General features: G+C 34.1%; 1 protein-coding gene and 1 long non-coding RNA gene across 2 annotated transcripts; one reads left to right on the top strand and one right to left on the bottom strand.

The window, feature by feature from the left end:
- Positions 1-508: 508 nt before the first annotated feature.
- Positions 509-1,102, top strand: LOC124448763. The gene is made up of 2 exons (XR_006949242.1): positions 509-786; positions 892-1,102. It is a non-coding gene; the product is annotated as an uncharacterized LOC124448763 (long non-coding RNA).
- Positions 1,103-7,517: 6,415 nt separating this feature from the next.
- LOC124448322 (ribosome biogenesis regulatory protein homolog) lies at positions 7,518-19,379 on the bottom strand. Its single transcript, XM_046999334.1, has 12 exons — positions 19,119-19,379; positions 18,929-19,001; positions 18,502-18,540; positions 17,928-17,966; positions 16,736-16,786; positions 15,403-15,447; positions 14,128-14,206; positions 13,933-14,040; positions 13,057-13,103; positions 12,368-12,433; positions 12,233-12,274; positions 7,518-7,707 (listed from the first exon to the last, which is right to left on the bottom strand). Exons 1-12 carry the CDS (start codon positions 19,301-19,303, stop codon positions 7,699-7,701), a joined length of 783 nt encoding a protein of 260 aa, XP_046855290.1. The 5' UTR covers positions 19,304-19,379; the 3' UTR covers positions 7,518-7,698.
- Between the last annotated feature and the right edge of the window lie 3 nt (positions 19,380-19,382).

Genomic DNA, 19,382 nt, shown 5'->3' with positions numbered 1-19,382 from the left:
AGCATAATTTATGCATTTAATTCAATGCGACAGTACATCGTCGTTTGAAAGGAGAACGTGCGCTAGACGTTGTATCCGGCTAGCGTAGACGGATACAACGTCTTTGACGAAAATAATTAACATCTTTAAAATTAAATTTGTCTTAATTAAATTCGATAGTGGTTCGACGTTTAAAAGAGGCCCAACTGTCTACGACGTTACTGTCGGAACAACGAATTTATGCTGATGCTACTGTTACCGATTGTTTTTACATTCTCGCATATAAGATCCTTGCCATTCAGTCAATTTATATTTTGGATTGATCAAAAATCAAATGTACCTATGCGCGCGTTGAAGAAACCATCTTGTTTTGAAACTACTCAAGCCTGCAACAGGTGGGAAAAGTCAATGTTAATGTCATGCGTGACTCGTCATTGGATAGCAATATACCTGCGCCAGCGCAGATACAAAAATTCAGGTAACTGCAGCCTTACCGTTTTCAAAAACACTTCGAGCAGTTATTGCTATCTTTCATGCTCTTCATATTAAGCTGTTTTTTGTTTTTACCAACATATTTGAATTTCTTATTAAAAGAATTCTATTTCATTAACTAAATTTTAGAGACTTCTTAACTAACTTTTAGAGACTAGCTTCCAGCAAATCTTGCTGACGGAGAAGAACAAGGGAACAAGGCTGTTGTTCATCAAATTCGCCATGGATGATAAAAGAAGGGAATGAGTTGAAGACTCGTTATGATATATCGTACAAATACATCAACATGAATTTAGGAACGTCTATGTCTTTGTTGTGAGTATTGACTAGTATTTATATATGTCTGTATGTAATGTCTCATAGATTACATATAAAGATTCAAGACTCATTCTCACTAAATACAAGTGAATTAAATCCCAGCACAAGGATAACTCAAAGTCTACGAAGCAAGAAAACAAAATGAGAATAATGAAGCGAAATAGCAATGCAACATCAGAAGAAATGTTTTATATACAATAATATAGACAAGGAGATGTTTTATATACAATAATGGATTTATTTATTCAAGAATAAGTCAAAGTAAATCGTCACATAGAGCATAATGAAAGATTAAACTACGATGAAACATGAACAATTGCTTATGTATATTGGGGCTTTATTTGCAACTTGAAGACAGAAAGGAATCATTGACTACTTTTATGCATAAAATCCCAATTAAGCTTAAGTGCTAAAGGATAACGTGCTCGTCTTAATTATCAGGGCTCGGTTGTATAAAGCTCTTAACTACTTTTTAACTACACTTTTTGCAGTTGAAAAGTAGTTAAATTTAACCATGTGGTTAGGTCAGTTCTATAAAAAGTAATTAGTGCTAACTGCAGTTAAAAGGTAGGTAATGTTAACTATCCTATGGAGCATAGCTAACTTTTGAAAACACAGTTAAATTTGGCTGCTTAGCTTTGAACATGATGGGAACGTGCATGAACAGGCCCTATGTGTTCACATCTAACTCATGCGCTTTTGTACAACTTCGTCGCATAAAAGCCAGTTATTGTCTGCATCTCTTCATTGCATCACAAACGTTCGGTAGAGTGACAAGAAAGAACCGACTAAGATGGAATTTTTCTGCAAAGAATGCTCAAAGTCTTTTACGACAAAGATAAGTCTAACTTGCCATCAGAAATCTGCTCATATCTTAAAGAGATTCTCCTGTCATGTTTGCAGTTAATCATTTCCAGAGATACCAACAATCAAAGCAGAGAAAGATACAAGACATATGTTATCCCAAAAAGAAAACAAAATGCCTAAGATACAAACACATAAAGACAATAGCGCTCTGCAAGGAGAAATAGAACAGCTGAGTAGGAACTAAAGGACACAAGGAGAGTCGTCGAGAAATGAAACGAATATTGATTAATCGATGCTTATAAACAATAATGGTTTTAATTATTCAAGAATAAGTCAAATTAATTCATCACATAGAGCATAACGAAAGATTGCGCTTTTACTGACCATAAAGCTAATGATTGAATATAAAGATTCAAGACACATTTTCACTAAATAGAAATGAATTAAATCCCTGCCCAAGGATAACTCAAAGTCTACGAAGCAAGACAACAATATAAGAATAATGAAGCGAAATAGCAATACTACATGAGAAGACGTTCCAGAGATACTAACAATCAAAGCTGAGACAGATATAAACATATGTTATCCCAACAAGACAACAAAATGCCTAAGAAACAAGCCACATAAACACAATAGTGCTCTGCAAGGAGAAACAGAAAAGCTGAGTAGGAAATAAAGGACACAAGAAAAATCGTTGAGAAATGAAACGAATATTGATTAATCGATGTTTTATAAACAATAATGGTTTTAGTTATTCAAGAATAAGTCAAATTAATTCATCACATAGAGCATAACGAAAGATTGCGCTTTTACTGACCATAAAGCTAATGATTGAATATAAAGATTCAAGACACATTTTCACTAAATAGAAATGAATTAAATCCCTGCCCAAGGATAACTCAAAGTCTACGAAGCAAGACAACAATATAAGAATAATGAAGCGAAATAGCAATACTACATGAGAAGACGTTCCAGAGATACTAACAATCAAAGCTGAGACAGATATAAACATATGTTATCCCAACAAGACAACAAAATGCCTAAGAAACAAGCCACATAAACACAATAGTGCTTTGCAAGGAGAAACAGAAAAGCTGAGTAGGAAATAAAGGACACAAGAAAAATCGTTGAGAAATGAAACGAATATTGATTAATCGATGTTTTATAAACAATAATGGTTTTAGTTATTCAAGAATAAGTCAAATTAATTCATCACATAGAGCATAACGAAAGATTGCGATTTTACTGACCATAAAGCTAATGATTGAATATAAAGATTCAAGACACATTTTCACTAAATAGAAATGAATTAAATCCCTGCCCAAGGATAACTCAAAGTCTACGAAGCAAGACAACAATATAAGAATAATGAAGCGAAATAGCAATACAACATGAGAAGACGTTCCAGAGATACCAACAATCAAAGCTGAGACAGATATAAGACATATGTTATCCCAACAAGAAAACTAAGTGCCTAAGAAACAAGCGACTTAAAGACAATATTGCACTGCAGTGAGAAATACAACAGCTGAGTAGGAACTAAAGGACACAAGGAGAATCGTCGAAAAATGATACGAATATTGATTAATCGATGTTTTATATACAATAATGATTTTAATTATTCAAGAATAAGTCAAAGTAAATCATCATATAGAGCATAACAAAAGTTAAATTACAATAAAACATGAATTGCTTTTGTATATTGGAGCTTGATTTACAACTTGAAGACAGAATGGAGTCGTTGACTACCTTTATGCATAAAATCTCAATGAAGCTTAAGTGCTAAAGGATAACGTGCTCGTCTTAATTATCAGGGTTCGGTTATATAAAGCTCTTAACCACTTTTTAACTACATTTTTTTTTGTTAAAAATTAGTTAAATTTAACCACGTGGTTAAGTCGGTTGTATAAAAAAGTAATTAGTGCTAACTGCACCTAAAAGGTAGGTAATGTTAACTATCCTATGGAGCATAGCTAACTTTTGAAAACACAGTTATATTTGGCTGCTTACCTTTGAACATGATGGGAACGTGCATGAACAGGCCCTGCGTGTTCCTATCTAACTCATGCGCTTTTGTACAACTTCGTCGCATAAAAGCCAGTTACTGTCTGCATCTCTTCATTGCATCACAAACGTTCGGTAGAGTGACAAGAAAGAACCGACTAAGATGGAATTTTTTTGCAAGGAATGCTCAAAGTCTTTTACGACAAAGATAAATCTAACTTGCCATCAGAAGTCTGCTCATATGTTAAAGAGATTCTCCTGTCATGTTTGCAAGTGAATCATTTGCACGGAAACATGATTTATGCCGTCACGAAAGGAAACATGAAGAAGATGCTGCTGTTCATCCGTGTGATAATTGTTCGAAAAGGTTTAATCGTAAGGACATGCTAAAGCAACATATGATTTACTGTTGAACAAATACTCGTAAAAGAAAGTCATGCGATTCTGATGATAGTACTAACCCAAGGAAAAAGCAGTAGACAGTTCAAACCGGCAAAGGCAAATTAAACCCACCTGTTAAAGAGGAGATTGTTGACTATTGCAACGCAATGTTAAAAGACTATATTTCTTGAGGCATGAATAATGATTTTTACAAACATTTACGTTAGAGCGTGGGTCGCGTTCATTAAGTCTTCAAAAAGTAACAATTTCATTGACTGTTGGAAATTATAAAGCATTGTATACTATTATATCCATTCGCGTTCAACTGGTTCAACGGTTAACACTTTAACGTGGGCGAACTGAATTTGTTGTGACTGTTAGTTGAACTGCGTGTCTGGATGTAATAAGTAGCTTATCAAAAACAAATATCTTAGTTTGTGTTTACAAGGTTGCCTTCTAGTTGTGTACAATGCCATATTCCGTTCAATGAACGAACTCATTGATATGACATCATGTAATCATTTATCATTAAAGGTCTTCAAGGAAAAGAAATCTCAAGGTGAAAAGAGAGCACCCAAACAAATATAAAAAAATGTACTAATAGAAGAAAGCGTAAAAACGAGAAGTAGAATGTGACGAAAAATTAAAACGTTTTTATTCAGTTTATAATGATAAACAAAACAGTTTCAATGTTCAATGTCGAATTAAATTTGGTGAACCTCTATTCTTTTTCGTGCAGGAGAAAAGCGGAAATGTATTCACCAAAAAAACGTATTCGGATATGCTAAAAATTAACTGGTACTGGAATTTTTGACTATCATTCACTTTTAAGTGTTAAATAAACAATTTAAGTCGTTGAGCAGCGTGCCATGAAAGTGATTCTAAAATCCTAAAATAATGATCCGGTGCTGAAATTTCAGCATGCTTAATTGCGAACATAGTATTTATGTCGACGAAAACAAAATAACGACAAATGGCAATCATGCTTCGGATGAGCTTTAAGACAATTTTTAATAATTTAAAATTCATATTTCGAATTCATTCAATGTATATGTTACAATAAAAAATGGTCTTCTTTTTTTATTTGCTTATTTAGTTAAACATGAACTTTTTATTTTAGTGTGTTTCATATTATTCTACTTAATATTGCTGGCTGGTGATTGATTTTGGTGTTATGTACGTTGCTACCTTTCTATAGTCTTGGCTTCTGTTGCTTATTTATAGCAAAGATTCTAGCTGTAAAGATTCTAGTGTTGGAAGCTTGGTATCGAATCGATTACCTCATGCCAACATTCTTAATGTCCAAATATGTTGAATTTTATGTCAAGTTGCAATGCTGTATTTTTTTAGCAAAATGTCGTAGCACCTTTAAAAGTTGTGATACCTACTCAAAATCCATACGATGAGAAGAAAAAATCTGTTTAGAATGCCATTTGGAAGAGAATCGCCAATTAAGTAGTTAAATAACTGTGTCGAATATGCATTTAAATTTAACAAAAGTTCTGAGAGCAACCCTTTTGAGAGCTGTTTTAATAAAACGTTGAAAAAAGAATATAAGTGCAGAAGATAAAGCTTCGGTATCAATTCTGAACCATGACGTTTCACAAATAGACTGATTGAATTAGATCGCTTTTTAATTAAGGCCTCAAAAGTTGCAGCAACAAATAGTTATTTGACAACTAAATAAAGAAGATCAAAATATTCATGTCGTGGAATATATCCTATTTCTGTCATAAAGTCAATTATTAATAAATGAAAATTCACCCGGGACGTTGTGTTATTTCCTTATGAATAGACTTTTGCGATTACATGTAACAAAAAAATCGACCTAATCATTGCATATTTTTCATTAGATATCTGCTTTTCGTTACTTATTCATTTTGAACGATCATTTGTTCGCTTGACTGTTTGGTGTTAAGCAATTATTTAAACATCGAATTATTAAGGAAATTGTTACGATCATCAATGGTGTCAAACATTAATTTGATTTTTTAAGGTTTTACACAGCGCAAATAGACCAGGGAATTCTCAATTACGTTAAAGAACATCAGAGAAACGTCTACAACAACATGTTTTGGGAAAACTTGGAGAAGAAAAGGTAGTGCACTGGAGCTTACTTTTTAAACGGGGATTAGCTCATTGATATTGTTTGTCTGAGGTATTTTTTTAGATTGTCGAAGGAAGATCATGACGGAAGGAACCGCAATCACAATTACCAAAAAATGCAATAATTATAGAAAAGTGACACACGGAGAAATTACTGGAACTTCCAGTGGAAAACCAAGCTATACCAATAAGTTTAGTTATTTTAGTGATTTATTTACTAACAAAGTACGATCATTGGAGAGTCTGGGCACTCTAGATGGCATAAATTGGTTTACGCAGTTCATGACTTTTAACATGGCTTTGAAAGTGCCATGGCTATGCAGGAGAACGAGTGGGTATTATTTAAACAAGCAGCACGCTTTTCTACAAGAAGGAATGCGGTGAATCAAACACGACCACCATTTGCAGTTCATAAAAGAGAGAAGAAACTAAGAGACAGTTCAGCAAATGTTTTGTATTCTCAGTAAAAAGGTTTATACTGCGATTGTACTCAGCACAAAGCTAACGAGTGATGGGTTATAATCTTTGTACAATGGTCAAGACAAACTCTTAGTAAAAGAAACGACATAGTTTCAACTGCACCCGGGGAAGCCGTCTAGAAGTTTAATATCAGAGACTAATCTTTATCCAGACGTGTTGATAGTCATAAGTCTTAAATATGAAACAAATAACGTGCAGTGGGAGTAAAAAAGGATACGAAGATAAGGAATGGCAAAGTGTAAAAATGTGTACAAAACAAACTGACTTTATTAAATTTGGTACATATTTTACTTTCGCCTTAATAGGCTATAAAAAGTACAGTTATGTCTTGTGCATATTCTGTTTCATTTTTGTAAGATAAATTAAAAATAAAATTTTCACATTGAAATAACCTAAACACTGAACATTTTCACGCACCTTGGCCAAGCGATAGAATGATATTATTTTACACGAAATGTAAAACAAATGTCAAATAGAAGCACCTTAGCTGTGATATTTTTATGTCTTAACATTAAGTCACTAGTTTGACAGTAGAAGTGCCTGTTTTATTAAAGGGACATTTTCTTTGTGCACTAAATTTTGCGCAATTATATAACAAAGCTTTACTTGATTTAATCTGTTACTTCATTATTAATTACCTAAGCACAAGTGGGCTGTGTTGAACATAAATATACACACTAATATTGAACTGTCTTGCAAGAAAACACTCTAAAATACAGGCGAACAAGGTTTGAAAATATTTTGAAAACCAAACATCAGATCGGAAATCAAAGTTTGTTTGAACAACCCACAAATGAAGCAATAGTGTTAAAGAAATGTCAAGGTTAGATATATACCGCTCTCAATATAAAAACATACATAACCAAAATGACCCACAATAACGTAACCCAAATTGGCCTACAAAACAAAACAACAGAACGCAAAGCACCCAAACAAAACATACCACAATATATAGTACCAATGAAACAAGGCATATGAAGTATTTTTAATTACACAATTGTAAAATAAATATAATGATACATAAATCCCAGCACAAAGATAACTAAAAGTCTACGAAGCAAGACAACAAAATAAGAATAATAAAGCGTACAAAACTAGCGAAATAGCAATACAACAGTCGAAGACAACCATTCACAGTTCCTAAAAAGAGAGAAAAAAGTGAGATATAATGAAATAGATATAATGATACATAAATCCCAGCACAAAAATAACTCAAAGTCTACGAAGCAAGACAAGAAAATAAGAGTAATGAAGGGAAATAGCAATGCAACATTACAAGATGTTATAGATGTATATCTATAATATCTTGTAATGCTGATGAACTGAATTTGTTGTGACTGTTAGCTGAACTGCGTGTCTGGATGTAAAAAGTAGCTTATCAAAAACAAATATCTTAGTTTGTGTTTACAAGGTTGCCTTTGATATGACATCATGTAATCATTTATCATTGAAGTTATTCAGAAGAAAAGAAATCTCAAGGTGAAAAGGGAGTAAAAGGCAGGAAGACAAATAAATATAAAAAAATCTGCTAATGTAAATGGAGAAAGCGTAAAAACCAGAAGTAGAATGTGACGAAAAATTAAAACGTTTTTATTCAGTTTATAATGATAAACAAAACAGTTTCAATGTCAAATGTCGAATTAAGGTGAACCTCTATTCTTTTTCGTGCAGGAGAAAAGCGGAAATGTATTCATCAATAAAACGTATTCGGATATGCTCAAAGTTAACTGGTGCCGGGATTTTTGACTATCGTTCACTTTTAAGTGTTAGATAAACAATTTAAGTCAGTGAGCAGCGTGCCATGAAAGTAATTCTAAAATCCTTAAATAATGATGCGGTGCTAAAATTTCTGCATGCTTAATTGCGTACATATTATTTATGTCGACGACAACAAAATAACGACAAACGGCAATCATGCGCATGCTTCGGATGAGCTTTAAGAAAATTTTTAATAACATAAAATTCATATTTCGAATTCATTCAATGTATATGTTACAATAAAAAATGGTCTTCTTTTTTTATTTGCTTATTTAGTTAAACATGAACTTTTTATTTTAGTGTGTTTCATATTATTCTACTTAAAATTGCTGACTGGTGATTGATTTTGGTGTTATATACGTTGCTACCTTTCTATAGTCTTGGCTTCTGTTGCTTAATTATAGCAAAGATTCTAGCTGTAAAGATTCCAGTGTAGGAAGCTTCGTATCGAATCGATTACCTCATGCCAACATTCTTAGTGTCCAAATATGTTGAATTTTATCTCAAGTTGCAATGCTGTATTTTTTTAGCAAAATGTCTTAGCACCTTTAAAAGTTGTGATAGCTACTCAAAATCCATACGATGAGAAGAAAAAATCTGTTCAGAATGCCATTTGGAAGAGAATTGCCGATTACGTAGTTTAATAACTGTGATGAATATGCATTTAAATTTAACAAAACTTCTTAGAGTAATCTTTCTGAGAGCTGTTTAAATAAAACGTTAAAAAAAAGAATATAAGTGCAGAAGATGAAGCTTCGGTGTCAATTCTGAACCATGACGTTTCACAAATAAACTGATTGGATTAGATCGCCTTTTAATCGCGCCTCAAAAGTTGCAGCAACAAATACTTTTTTGACAACCAAAGAATGAAGATTAAAATATTTATGTCGTGGAATATATATCCTATTTCTGTCATAAAGTCAATTATTAATAAGTGAAAATTCACCACACACGTTGTGTTATTTCCTTATGAATAGACTTTTGCGAATACATGTAACGAAAAATCGACCTAATCATTGCATATTTTTCATTAGATCTCTGGTTTTCGTTATTTATTCATTTTGACCGATCATTTGTTCACTTGACTGTGTTTGAAGTTAAGCAATTATTTAAACATTGAATTATTAAAGTGGTACTATGACGAAAAATTTGCCTCTCGTTTTTTTTTCATAGATTAATAGTGTATGTAAAAAAAATCTCTTCTGGCGAAATTTTGGCGCAATATATTTAATGCTGCTCGAGTTACGTAGCGATGAAACTTGAACTTTAAGAGCCGCCATTAAAATGCGCCATATTTGAATTTTCAAGAAGGTGCTTGTGACGTCATAGTCTTAACTCGCGGCTGTTTACAATATAACACTATATAGAGATTTAAAAGGTTGTATAACTCAATTTTTTTAACATGCCTTCAACACGCTGTGTCGTGCAAGATTGCAGTAATAAGTCTGATAGAAGTACAGGCATTTCCTTACATAAAAGCACAAACGACGAGTCTTTGAGAAGAATTTGGGTTAAATTTGTTCAGACGAAGTACGCAAACTTTAATCCGAGTTTGCGCGAAATTCGATTTATGATTTGTTCGAATCACTTCTCGGATGATTGTTTCGAGCGTTCATTCCATTTGGGTGGTATGACTAGACGGCTCAAACCTGGTGCCGTACATACTATTTGGAAGAAATCACAAACACCAACAACGTCAAGAGAGCGGCCTCAAGTTAGCACAAGTTGCAAAATTATATACTTACACATATTGCAGATGATAAATTTTCACAATGTGAGAGAACCAATAATACATCCAGGCAAACTTTCAATATATAATATACATTTATACTTAGGTTTTAAAGGAAATACAAAATGAAGTGTCTGTATCATGCGATGACCTTTGCTCTTTAAACCTTACGAAGCTGCTTGAAGAACAAATTCATTCAGGCAAACTTCGTTAAAGCCAGGGTGATCCAAAATGCATTTCCTTTCATCGATTTCGAACTGATACATTTTACCACGGCATTGCTCTATTTCCATGCAGCATCGGCACTCTTGAGGGTTGATAACAAGATCCAACGAACAATGGCCACATTCACACCTTTAATATTGGCCAAATTTTATGTTTCCATAAAGTTATCATAGCTGACGGCAGACGATTCAGATCAAAGTAACACTCTAAGAATGACATCTTATCATGAAGTAACATCAACACGGGCATCAAAACGATCTTGCAGCATGTCTTCAACCCGCCGTTCTTCTGCGACTGTAGCTTCGTACTCAGCAATTTCATTGGGCGAAGCAAGCGGTTCAATATTATCGACAAATGGCAAAATTTCCGAATTAGATTCGTTCGAATTTGCCGTCACAAATTCCGATGAAGAAATCGATGCGTTTGTCTCGATCGAAGACTCAGAGAGCGAGCTAGATCTCGATGAATTTGACATTTTTTTGCTCTATTTATGTATTACTTTGTATACTTTCCAATGTGCGCTTCTTGCCGTGTTAAGACTATGACGTCACAGACCTTTGCTGATTGCAAATATTCAAAATGGCCGATTTTAATGGCGGACATGAAAATTAGACATTTCAAATGTTCATAACTCCCTCGTTATATTATTATTTTTGCTTACATTTTACGAAAGCAATAATTGATATGTGTTTAAACTATTGAATGCTAAAATCGATGATTTTTTAACGTTAAGTTTTCATCATAGAACCACTTTAAGGAAATTGTCATGATCATCAATGGTGTCAAAAGTTAATTTCATTTTTTAAGGTTTTACACAGCGCAAATAGACCAGGGAATTCTCAATTGCGTTAAAGAACATCAAAGAAACGTCTACAAATAAACTGATTGAATTAGATCGCTTTTTAAGTGCGCATCAAAAGTTGCAGCAACAAATGGTTATTTGACAACCAAATAAAGAAGATTAAAATATTTATGTCGTGGAATATATATCCTATTTCTGTCATAAAGTCAATTATTAATAAATGAAAATTCTCTATTGCGTTAAAGAACATCAAAGAAACGTCTACACAAACATCTTTTGAGAGACGTACACATAAAATTTCATCAAAGTAGACATTGATTTAGACGAAACACCTTCAGTTACATTGATCATCATATGAAAGTAAACATTTTTTAGTGAATCATTTCTAACAGAAATGTCAGCCGATCCGTTTGTTGTAACACAATGAAGTATTATCATTTGCGTTTGACGGGTAAATGTCTTAAATTTTTTGGTTTGTTCACGTTTGAAACGTCACATTTGTCAAACAAACATCGGGCTTCAACTGGTGAAAGTTACGTTTGTTCAAATCACAGATTTCTAAGTTTGTAATAGCTCTTTCTTATGTTATATGGTCAGTTATCAAACTTTGCAAATCACCTGAAGTACACATATATAATTTTCAGTTGCTACAGCATTTTATCAATGTAAAATCGTATAAACAAGTTAATCAACTGACCAAACCTATTCAAATTGTTCCTCAAACGTTAAACCTTCCTGAGCAAACGTTACGTTACTTAGTTGAAATCCGACGTTTCGCGAGACAAACGTTACGTTTGAAACATGAACAAAAGCGAAAAATTCGGGACACTTACCAGTTGAACGCGAATGCAAATAATTGTATACAATGCTTTATAATTTCCAACAGTCAATGAAATTGTTACTTTTTGAATATTTAATGAGCGCGACTCACGCTCTAACCCCATCGTTAACCTTTAACAATTCCAATAAATTTAAGATAACAAAAACAACTATTGGATCGGGTAGAAACACCAATTTAAGATTGAAGTAAAAAAGAAAGCAGAGCAAACATCATGTTTTCATGCAAAGTTCACGTTTAACGACGAACTGATATGAGCGTTGAAAAGATGGTTTTTACGGCAGTAGAATAAAGACTCAAGTAAAACTCAAACCTTTCTCTTCGTTCCACTTGTCTTTGGTGACTTCTCGTTTTTCTATTAGATTTATCATAAAGTTGAAGTTCTCCCGTTTAAATTGTAAAAATTATCATGAAGAGGTACATAAAAATCAATAATGACTTCACATACCAAGGACGGAGTAAACTTTCCCAATGATGCTGTAGAAAGCCGAGCAGCGTTGATAGAAGCTTTTATCTGAGAAAGAAAAACAATATCGTTCAAATTCATCCTTCGCCCACCCAACCTCCACCAACACTTCACATTATGTAAATTACTCGTTCACCAACAGCGCAAAAGCAATGGACCTACAAGGAACGTAAGTGGAGTGAGGGGAGATGTGCATGGTGATGACTTATGTACACCACTAATCTTGCATCGGTATGGAAAATAATGAATTCAATTTTGCTCTCTTTTGTTTCGATACTTATAAAAATAATTTTATACATACATGTTAATGTCATTATACAGTTGCAAAATGTTTTTCAGAATCATACTCGTGAATATAAAATTCAACAAAGACTTACGCCTGTGTTGTCATGAAATCAATCAGAAAAGACTGTATTCCTAAATCCCACTCTGCCACTCGCTGAGTGGGACTTCAAAATCACCCCCGAAACAATAACCGAAACTGCATTTTCACTTCACTTATTGTTTCATTTGAAATACGTATATTAGCGCACTTCTTGATATCCTCATTGAATACTGGGAGATCGATTTCTGAGTTACATACAACGAGTATGAATGAGAGTATGTGTGTTAAATTTTCAAATTGGCTATTGAACCAAACGATAGTGAGTTATGGTATGTTTCAAACCAACCTGGCTTCGCGACGGTTTCTCTGCAGGCGTTAAATCTGAAGTTGATTCTAAACGAATAAAAAAATTTCCAAATTACTAAATGATTCTGTAATTTACATAGCATGACCTAACTTGCCCACGTGCTCAACCATGGCTTCTACACCAATAATAGATAGATTTCGCAAACACGACGTATCGTCTAAGACGCCGTCAAAATGGCGTATATATCGCGTGGACCCAACCATATATGGGAATATCACGCCATTTTTACGCAATTTTCACGACGTCTTAAGGTATGTAAACACTGGAAGCTATAAGTGGCGCTGAAACCGTATGCTGTAACATGTCCAATTTAACCTTCTATATTTGATATTATGTGGTACACACTAAGTGCAATGCTGTAGCGCTGCACTCAGTGTGTACGACATAATACAAAATATAGAAGGCTAAATTGGACAAGTAACGGCATATGGTTTCAGCGCCGCTTCCAGCTTCCAGTGTGAACGGACCTTTAGACGATGCGTCGTGTTTGCTTAATCTCTCTAATAAATACACTGATGCGGCGCAGTGGTATCACTAGCCAGGAGATTTGGCCCAGCTGTATTTAAAATCAGAATTATTACCGATGTCGAAAATAATATATTTTCCTAATGCACAGTGAGCATAGTATATTTACAGAGACACATGGACATTTACAGAGACACATCTGACAGAAGGGGAGCAGATTTTCCAAGGAGGTGTGCTGAAGAGGTCTTATCGAACAATTTTTTAGCCTATAATAGTATCATATCTACAGGATGGCGAGAGACTTATTTTTGGGAGGGGTGCTTAAAAAACCACCCTTGGATAACAAAAGTATTACATCGGTTTGGCTAAACTTCTCACGTAATGTCTTACTGTTAAATTTCTGAGAACGACTCATGTTTCTCAGACATTGATATTTGTTCTTCGCCACTCGTTCTTTTTTGTCTTTTTCACGTTTTAAAAACTGGTCTTCATAAGGATCTACAAAATACCAACAAGAAATTACCAATTCCACACATAACTGTAGTGCAAATCTAGGGCCTGGTTATTTCAAGGATAAGTACTTACTTGCATTGGCAGGCACTTCTATTAGCCATTCTTTTGTGTCATCTTTTGCACGTTTAAATCCCCAGCGTGGCTGCCATGACTATGTTAAATTGTAATATTAAAGTTAAAAATGATCAAAATGAATGATTTCAATGTTTTTAGTGGCGTTAAGAGCAAGGCCTCCTGTAGTAAAAACTTTCAACTTTTTTGACAGAACCACACAGTAAAAATAGATTGGTCAAAATGACCAAAAAAAATTGGTCATTTGAATGCACCTGAGAAGAACAATTTTTATAGGTTTAGTTCAATGCATTGAACTGAATATTATCTAAAGTCAGATTTCCACTTGCGAATTTTTTGCGCGAAGCGCTAACTTTCGAGGCGAAAAATTTCGTACGAATGGGTATATGATTTCCACTAGTAATAATAGAACCGCAAAATACAAAAAATATTCATACAAAGCGGCTGAACCGGCACATAAACGACAGCTTAGTATTTACGACCAGGAATATGTTTCCATAAGCATGGTTTGTTTCGTATTTCGTCTAAGAAAATCCCTTATTCAAAATACTTGGGTTTTTAGTAGAGTAGAGTCGCTAATAACTCCTCACAACCCGCCACTTTGAAAACTGAATATAGTTGATGGACATCACAAATCAGAAACACTGAAATCTGACTGGCTGGCGAATTTTTTCGTAGCAAAAAGTAGAAATCAATCGAACTCAAATTTTCGTCTTTGCGAACAGTTTATGCGAATTTATCGCTGTGTATATGTGACGCTGTTGAACGTCTGCGCATGCCTAAATTAGAAAATGATCGCTTTGCGCGGAAAAAATCGAAAATGGAAATCCGGCTTAAGCCTACTCTTTGATTCGCGCATGGAAAAATTGCGATGGCTGAATTGCTGGCTTTAAATTTTGGGAGGAGTAAGCCTTTCAGTTATATTCAGTTTAACGAACTGAACACAAAACAATAGCATGAAATCAAGGCTAAAAATGAAGTCATTGACGTTGCTGTTTTCATGGCCGAAAAAACAAATTTGGTAAGTGTCTATTGGTGAGAACTAAGATGAATAAAAATCCACTAGAGGCGTAACGAGCGAATTATCTTGTACGTAAATGTTTGTAAAAATTATTATTCATGCCTTAAGAAATGTAGTCTTTTTACATTAACTGAGCAGCGAAATATTCAAATAGCGAGATCGAAATATTTACACATTGAAACAAACGCCACATAAAGAGAGTAACCAGAAACTAAAATTCTTTTACACACAAACAACACACACAATCATCTTACTTTGGTCGTCGTATCATAAAGCATCCTTCCGCGTTTCCGATATCCCTAGAAAAAAATCTGTCTAAACTAGGTGTAACAAATTTTCGTTGAGCAACCTTTGCATTTAGACTACGTTAACACTGCTCCGGATTGGTCTGAAAACGGCGCAAAAAAGCAACAGAATCGAGTTACTTTTAAACTACGCCGGAGTGGAATTGTTTAAAAACGTCACTTTCCGGAGCCATACGAACACACTTTCCAAACGAGGTCGAACAAAAACGAGCGCTACGCAACGTTGGGTAAAAAGCTAACCGCTAGTATTTCGCCACACTTTAGATACCAGTTCTCTTCGATTCGTCCCAAATTTTTGCGCATAATTGAGAATGGTGAACATTTTATGTTTTGGAAAGCTTCTCATGAAAAATTCCGTAACAATTTTTACAAATCAATGTTTTTTTATGATTTATGGCTAGATTTCTAAACATCTAGCAATGTGTAGACGAGAAACGGCGCTATTCTTTAAAAAAAACTAACAAATTTTGACAGCAAGATACATTATTTGAAAATACGCGCAAAACTGTAGAGGAATTCAAATGGATCACGGTAAACGCAGTCAAATTCTTCAGTCACTTTTTTGTCCGGAGTAGGGAAAACGTAGTCTAAGAGACACGACAAACGTTAATAATCGACATAATTAAAGCAGATAATGAGATCAGTAAATTTGTACGCAAAACGTGAGTTGTTCATGTTCACACAAGCATTTAATAATCTATTTTGAAAGGGTAAATGTAAAAACCAGATTTTAAAACTAGCTTAATACTAAACGGTAACGTTTTTATTACTAGTAACACAAAAGTTGATCAGCATAATATAAAATGAAATATACTGGGATAAAACAAACACAACCTAGCCTAAAAACTCAAGATATGAGATGTAAAAAACAAGACGCATTACCTCAATTAATGATATTTAAACTCTACTTCAGAATAGAGTAGTGGCAAAGCTAGTGAAGAAGCTAATGAAGATGATAGTGGAGAAGCTACTATAGAAGAAGCAAGTGAAAAGGCAAGTGGAGATGATATTGGAGACTGTAGAGGAAAAAGGAATGAAAAAGCCAGTGGAGAATCAAGTAGAAAAGCTAGCGGAGAAGCATGGGAAGAAGCCAAACGAGAAACTAAAGGAAATACTGATGTAGAAGCCAATGGAGAACGTAGTCAAGAAACCGGTCAAGAAGGTCGTGGAGAAGCTGGTTGAAATGCTTGTGTAGAAGCTAGTGAACATTCAAGCAGACTGTAAGAAATACTGGATTTATCTTTCAGACTATCCCCCACTGTGCTTCTACACCCTACAATACCTTTTTTTTTGCAAACTCTTGCCATTTCGTTAATGGCTTTGGTTTGGGAATCTGTGAAATAGAAGTATTCAAATTTCAAGATTACATTAACAAAGTGGAAAATTTCAATGAAGTTAATACATTTAGGCAGTGACGTAGCTAGACAAAAACAACTGGTCGTGCTATAGCGAGAACAAAAATGAAGTTCAAGTACAGTTGGTGGCAACATAAGTTTTCTGTGCCGCCGGTTATGTACGTTTAAATCTGCGACTTTGATATTTCATGCTTTTGGCAATCGCCCAGTAAATAATGCATGTTGACATAACCAATTTGAGTCAATGTAGTGGACTTCGAACGAAACAGTAAATAAAGAAAACAAAATAAATGCCATTTCTTCACACTAGTGCATAACAAATCTTTCCTTTCGCACCAAGACTGTCGGAACCCTTTATCTCTCGTTTTCAGAGTGAGCGTAGGGCCGTGTCATACAAACAAAATATTTCTATTGCATAGCGTTGCGTGAACTGACAATACTTTGTAAAAGCTCAGAAACGATATTTCTGACTCTTTGAGCTTCAGACACAACGTTTTTACTGTCCTTTACTGATTTCTATGTTCACACACAAAAATAAATTCAATAACACAGTAAAACGATGAATAATTCGACAATATTTGAAATACTCGTGCGAATAAAGTTGGGCACGACCAAAGGAAAATATTCGGCGAATGAGCATGCGTACGACTCAATGCAGCCTTATATATTATTAGTAATTTATGTTTTGGTCGTTTTCGCCTGATCAGAGCACGACCAAACTAAGGTTGACTATACCCATTTTAAGAGGCTGTGAGGTTTTCTAGCCAATCAGCGCTTAGAAATATATAATTTGGTCGTGCTGGCCTAACTAGAGCACGACCAAAAACGGGCGAATGTCGTTCCATGTGCTTTTAGGCAATGACTAGGGCAGATGTCGGGCTGAAATAAGTAATATGAAGTATTTCAAGATACAAATGAAGCATTAGATATAGATTTTGTTTTCACTACTATCTGTTAACATTATAAACAAATATTGAAATTTTAGTGGGTTAAAAAGTTTAAAAAGTTTAGAAAATATTTAAAAAATGTTTAAGTTTAAGTAGTTAGAAAAAATGTTTATAAAATGTTTGGTCATGCTCAGCACAACCTCTCGCTATGCCACTGCATTAAGGAACTAACCTGCTTTTCTCGTGGAAGAACAGTTGTTGCTTCTGGAAGCTGAAACATTTAATGTGGTAAGTAAGGCACTGAAAAAATGATATGTACATGCAGTCTCCAAGTTTTTACTATTTAAATTTGGAGAAGCAAATTCTGGTTTAGAAGACGTTCTTAACTATTGACATAAGCAAAAATGCTACAAAATATTATACATATTTACAAATTTTGCAGACAAATTCTTGAAAACTAATGTCCAAATGGCTAAAAAATTATTTACACAGAATTTTTTGTTCAATTTTGACAACAGTCTGTTTGTAGTCACTGTAAAAAATTCTATGAATCAGAGCTTATTTATACTGCATAGTAAATTATCATAATTAGGGATGCGCATGATGCAAAACAACACATGGCATCACAACTATATAATTTATATCCCTATAAGCACTTGCTGAATCGGAAGTATGATAGAAATCATGAATACTTTTATTTAGAACATTTTTATGGCAATTTAAGAATGGAAAAACTACGTAGGAAGCATTCTCATTTTACAAATACAACTTTTAAGAAAACCATAAGCAACAAGTTTTCTACTAACCTGTACCAAAACAACATTGTCACACTTTTCAACTGGCAGCTGGAAAAGTAAGAACACTGACTATATCTATAACTACATATAAACCTGACAAAATAGACAAAAAATGAATTTAAAATTTGCAATATCACACTCACTGGCATAGCCAGCCAGTAAATTTGGCCTAGCTATGCCAACTATTGTGTGTTTACTCATTGGAAAACAACAGATTTCTAAAGAAATAATGCTGTGAAAATTGCACAGCAGGAGAAAACTGTGAAGGCTGGCTACACTACTGATTATACCACAGAGCGTAATTACATAAAAAAGTTTAAAATTAAATGTGATAATTTAAAAACCTTTGGTGGAGATAGAATTAAACCTTACAAAAGAGTATGTCAACCATGGACCTATGCCCATGGGCTTCGCCAAAAAATATGAATTTTCAAACCTTCCAGATGCAATTCAAAAGAAATTGCGTGTTGTCACGAGCATTGTCACGTAGAATTTCATCTTTCTTGTTTCTACGTTCAGTAATAAATACAATGAAAAGTTTATAAGGAAAGACTGCACTACGAGATGGGGTCTTTGCTTTAAATGTCAGAATAAATCAATAGGGTTGTGAAGAAGGAAAAACTCACTTGAAGCTACTTTTTTCCACAATATTTATGTCAGTTAATAAAAGGTTTCTAACATCAAATTGAGGTTCGATCAATTTATTTACTTCTGTTGATTTAAATTTCTGTTCATCTTTTACTTCTGCGGCCGAGATTATGTCCTCTATATTCACAATTGATGTTTCATGAGATATATGTATCGCATCCATTTTCTGGCATATACAACCACAAATACCAGAACCATTGAGTTCTATAAGACCTGGAGGGGAAACGTCAACAAAATTACTA

The sequence above is a fragment of the Xenia sp. Carnegie-2017 genome, unplaced genomic scaffold (genome assembly GCF_021976095.1).
Source record: "Xenia sp. Carnegie-2017 unplaced genomic scaffold, XeniaSp_v1 HiC_scaffold_23, whole genome shotgun sequence".
Lineage (NCBI taxonomy): Eukaryota > Metazoa > Cnidaria > Anthozoa > Malacalcyonacea > Xeniidae > Xenia > Xenia sp. Carnegie-2017.
Note: the sequence above shows the minus strand (reverse complement) of the source record. Positions and strands in the feature narration are given on the sequence as shown.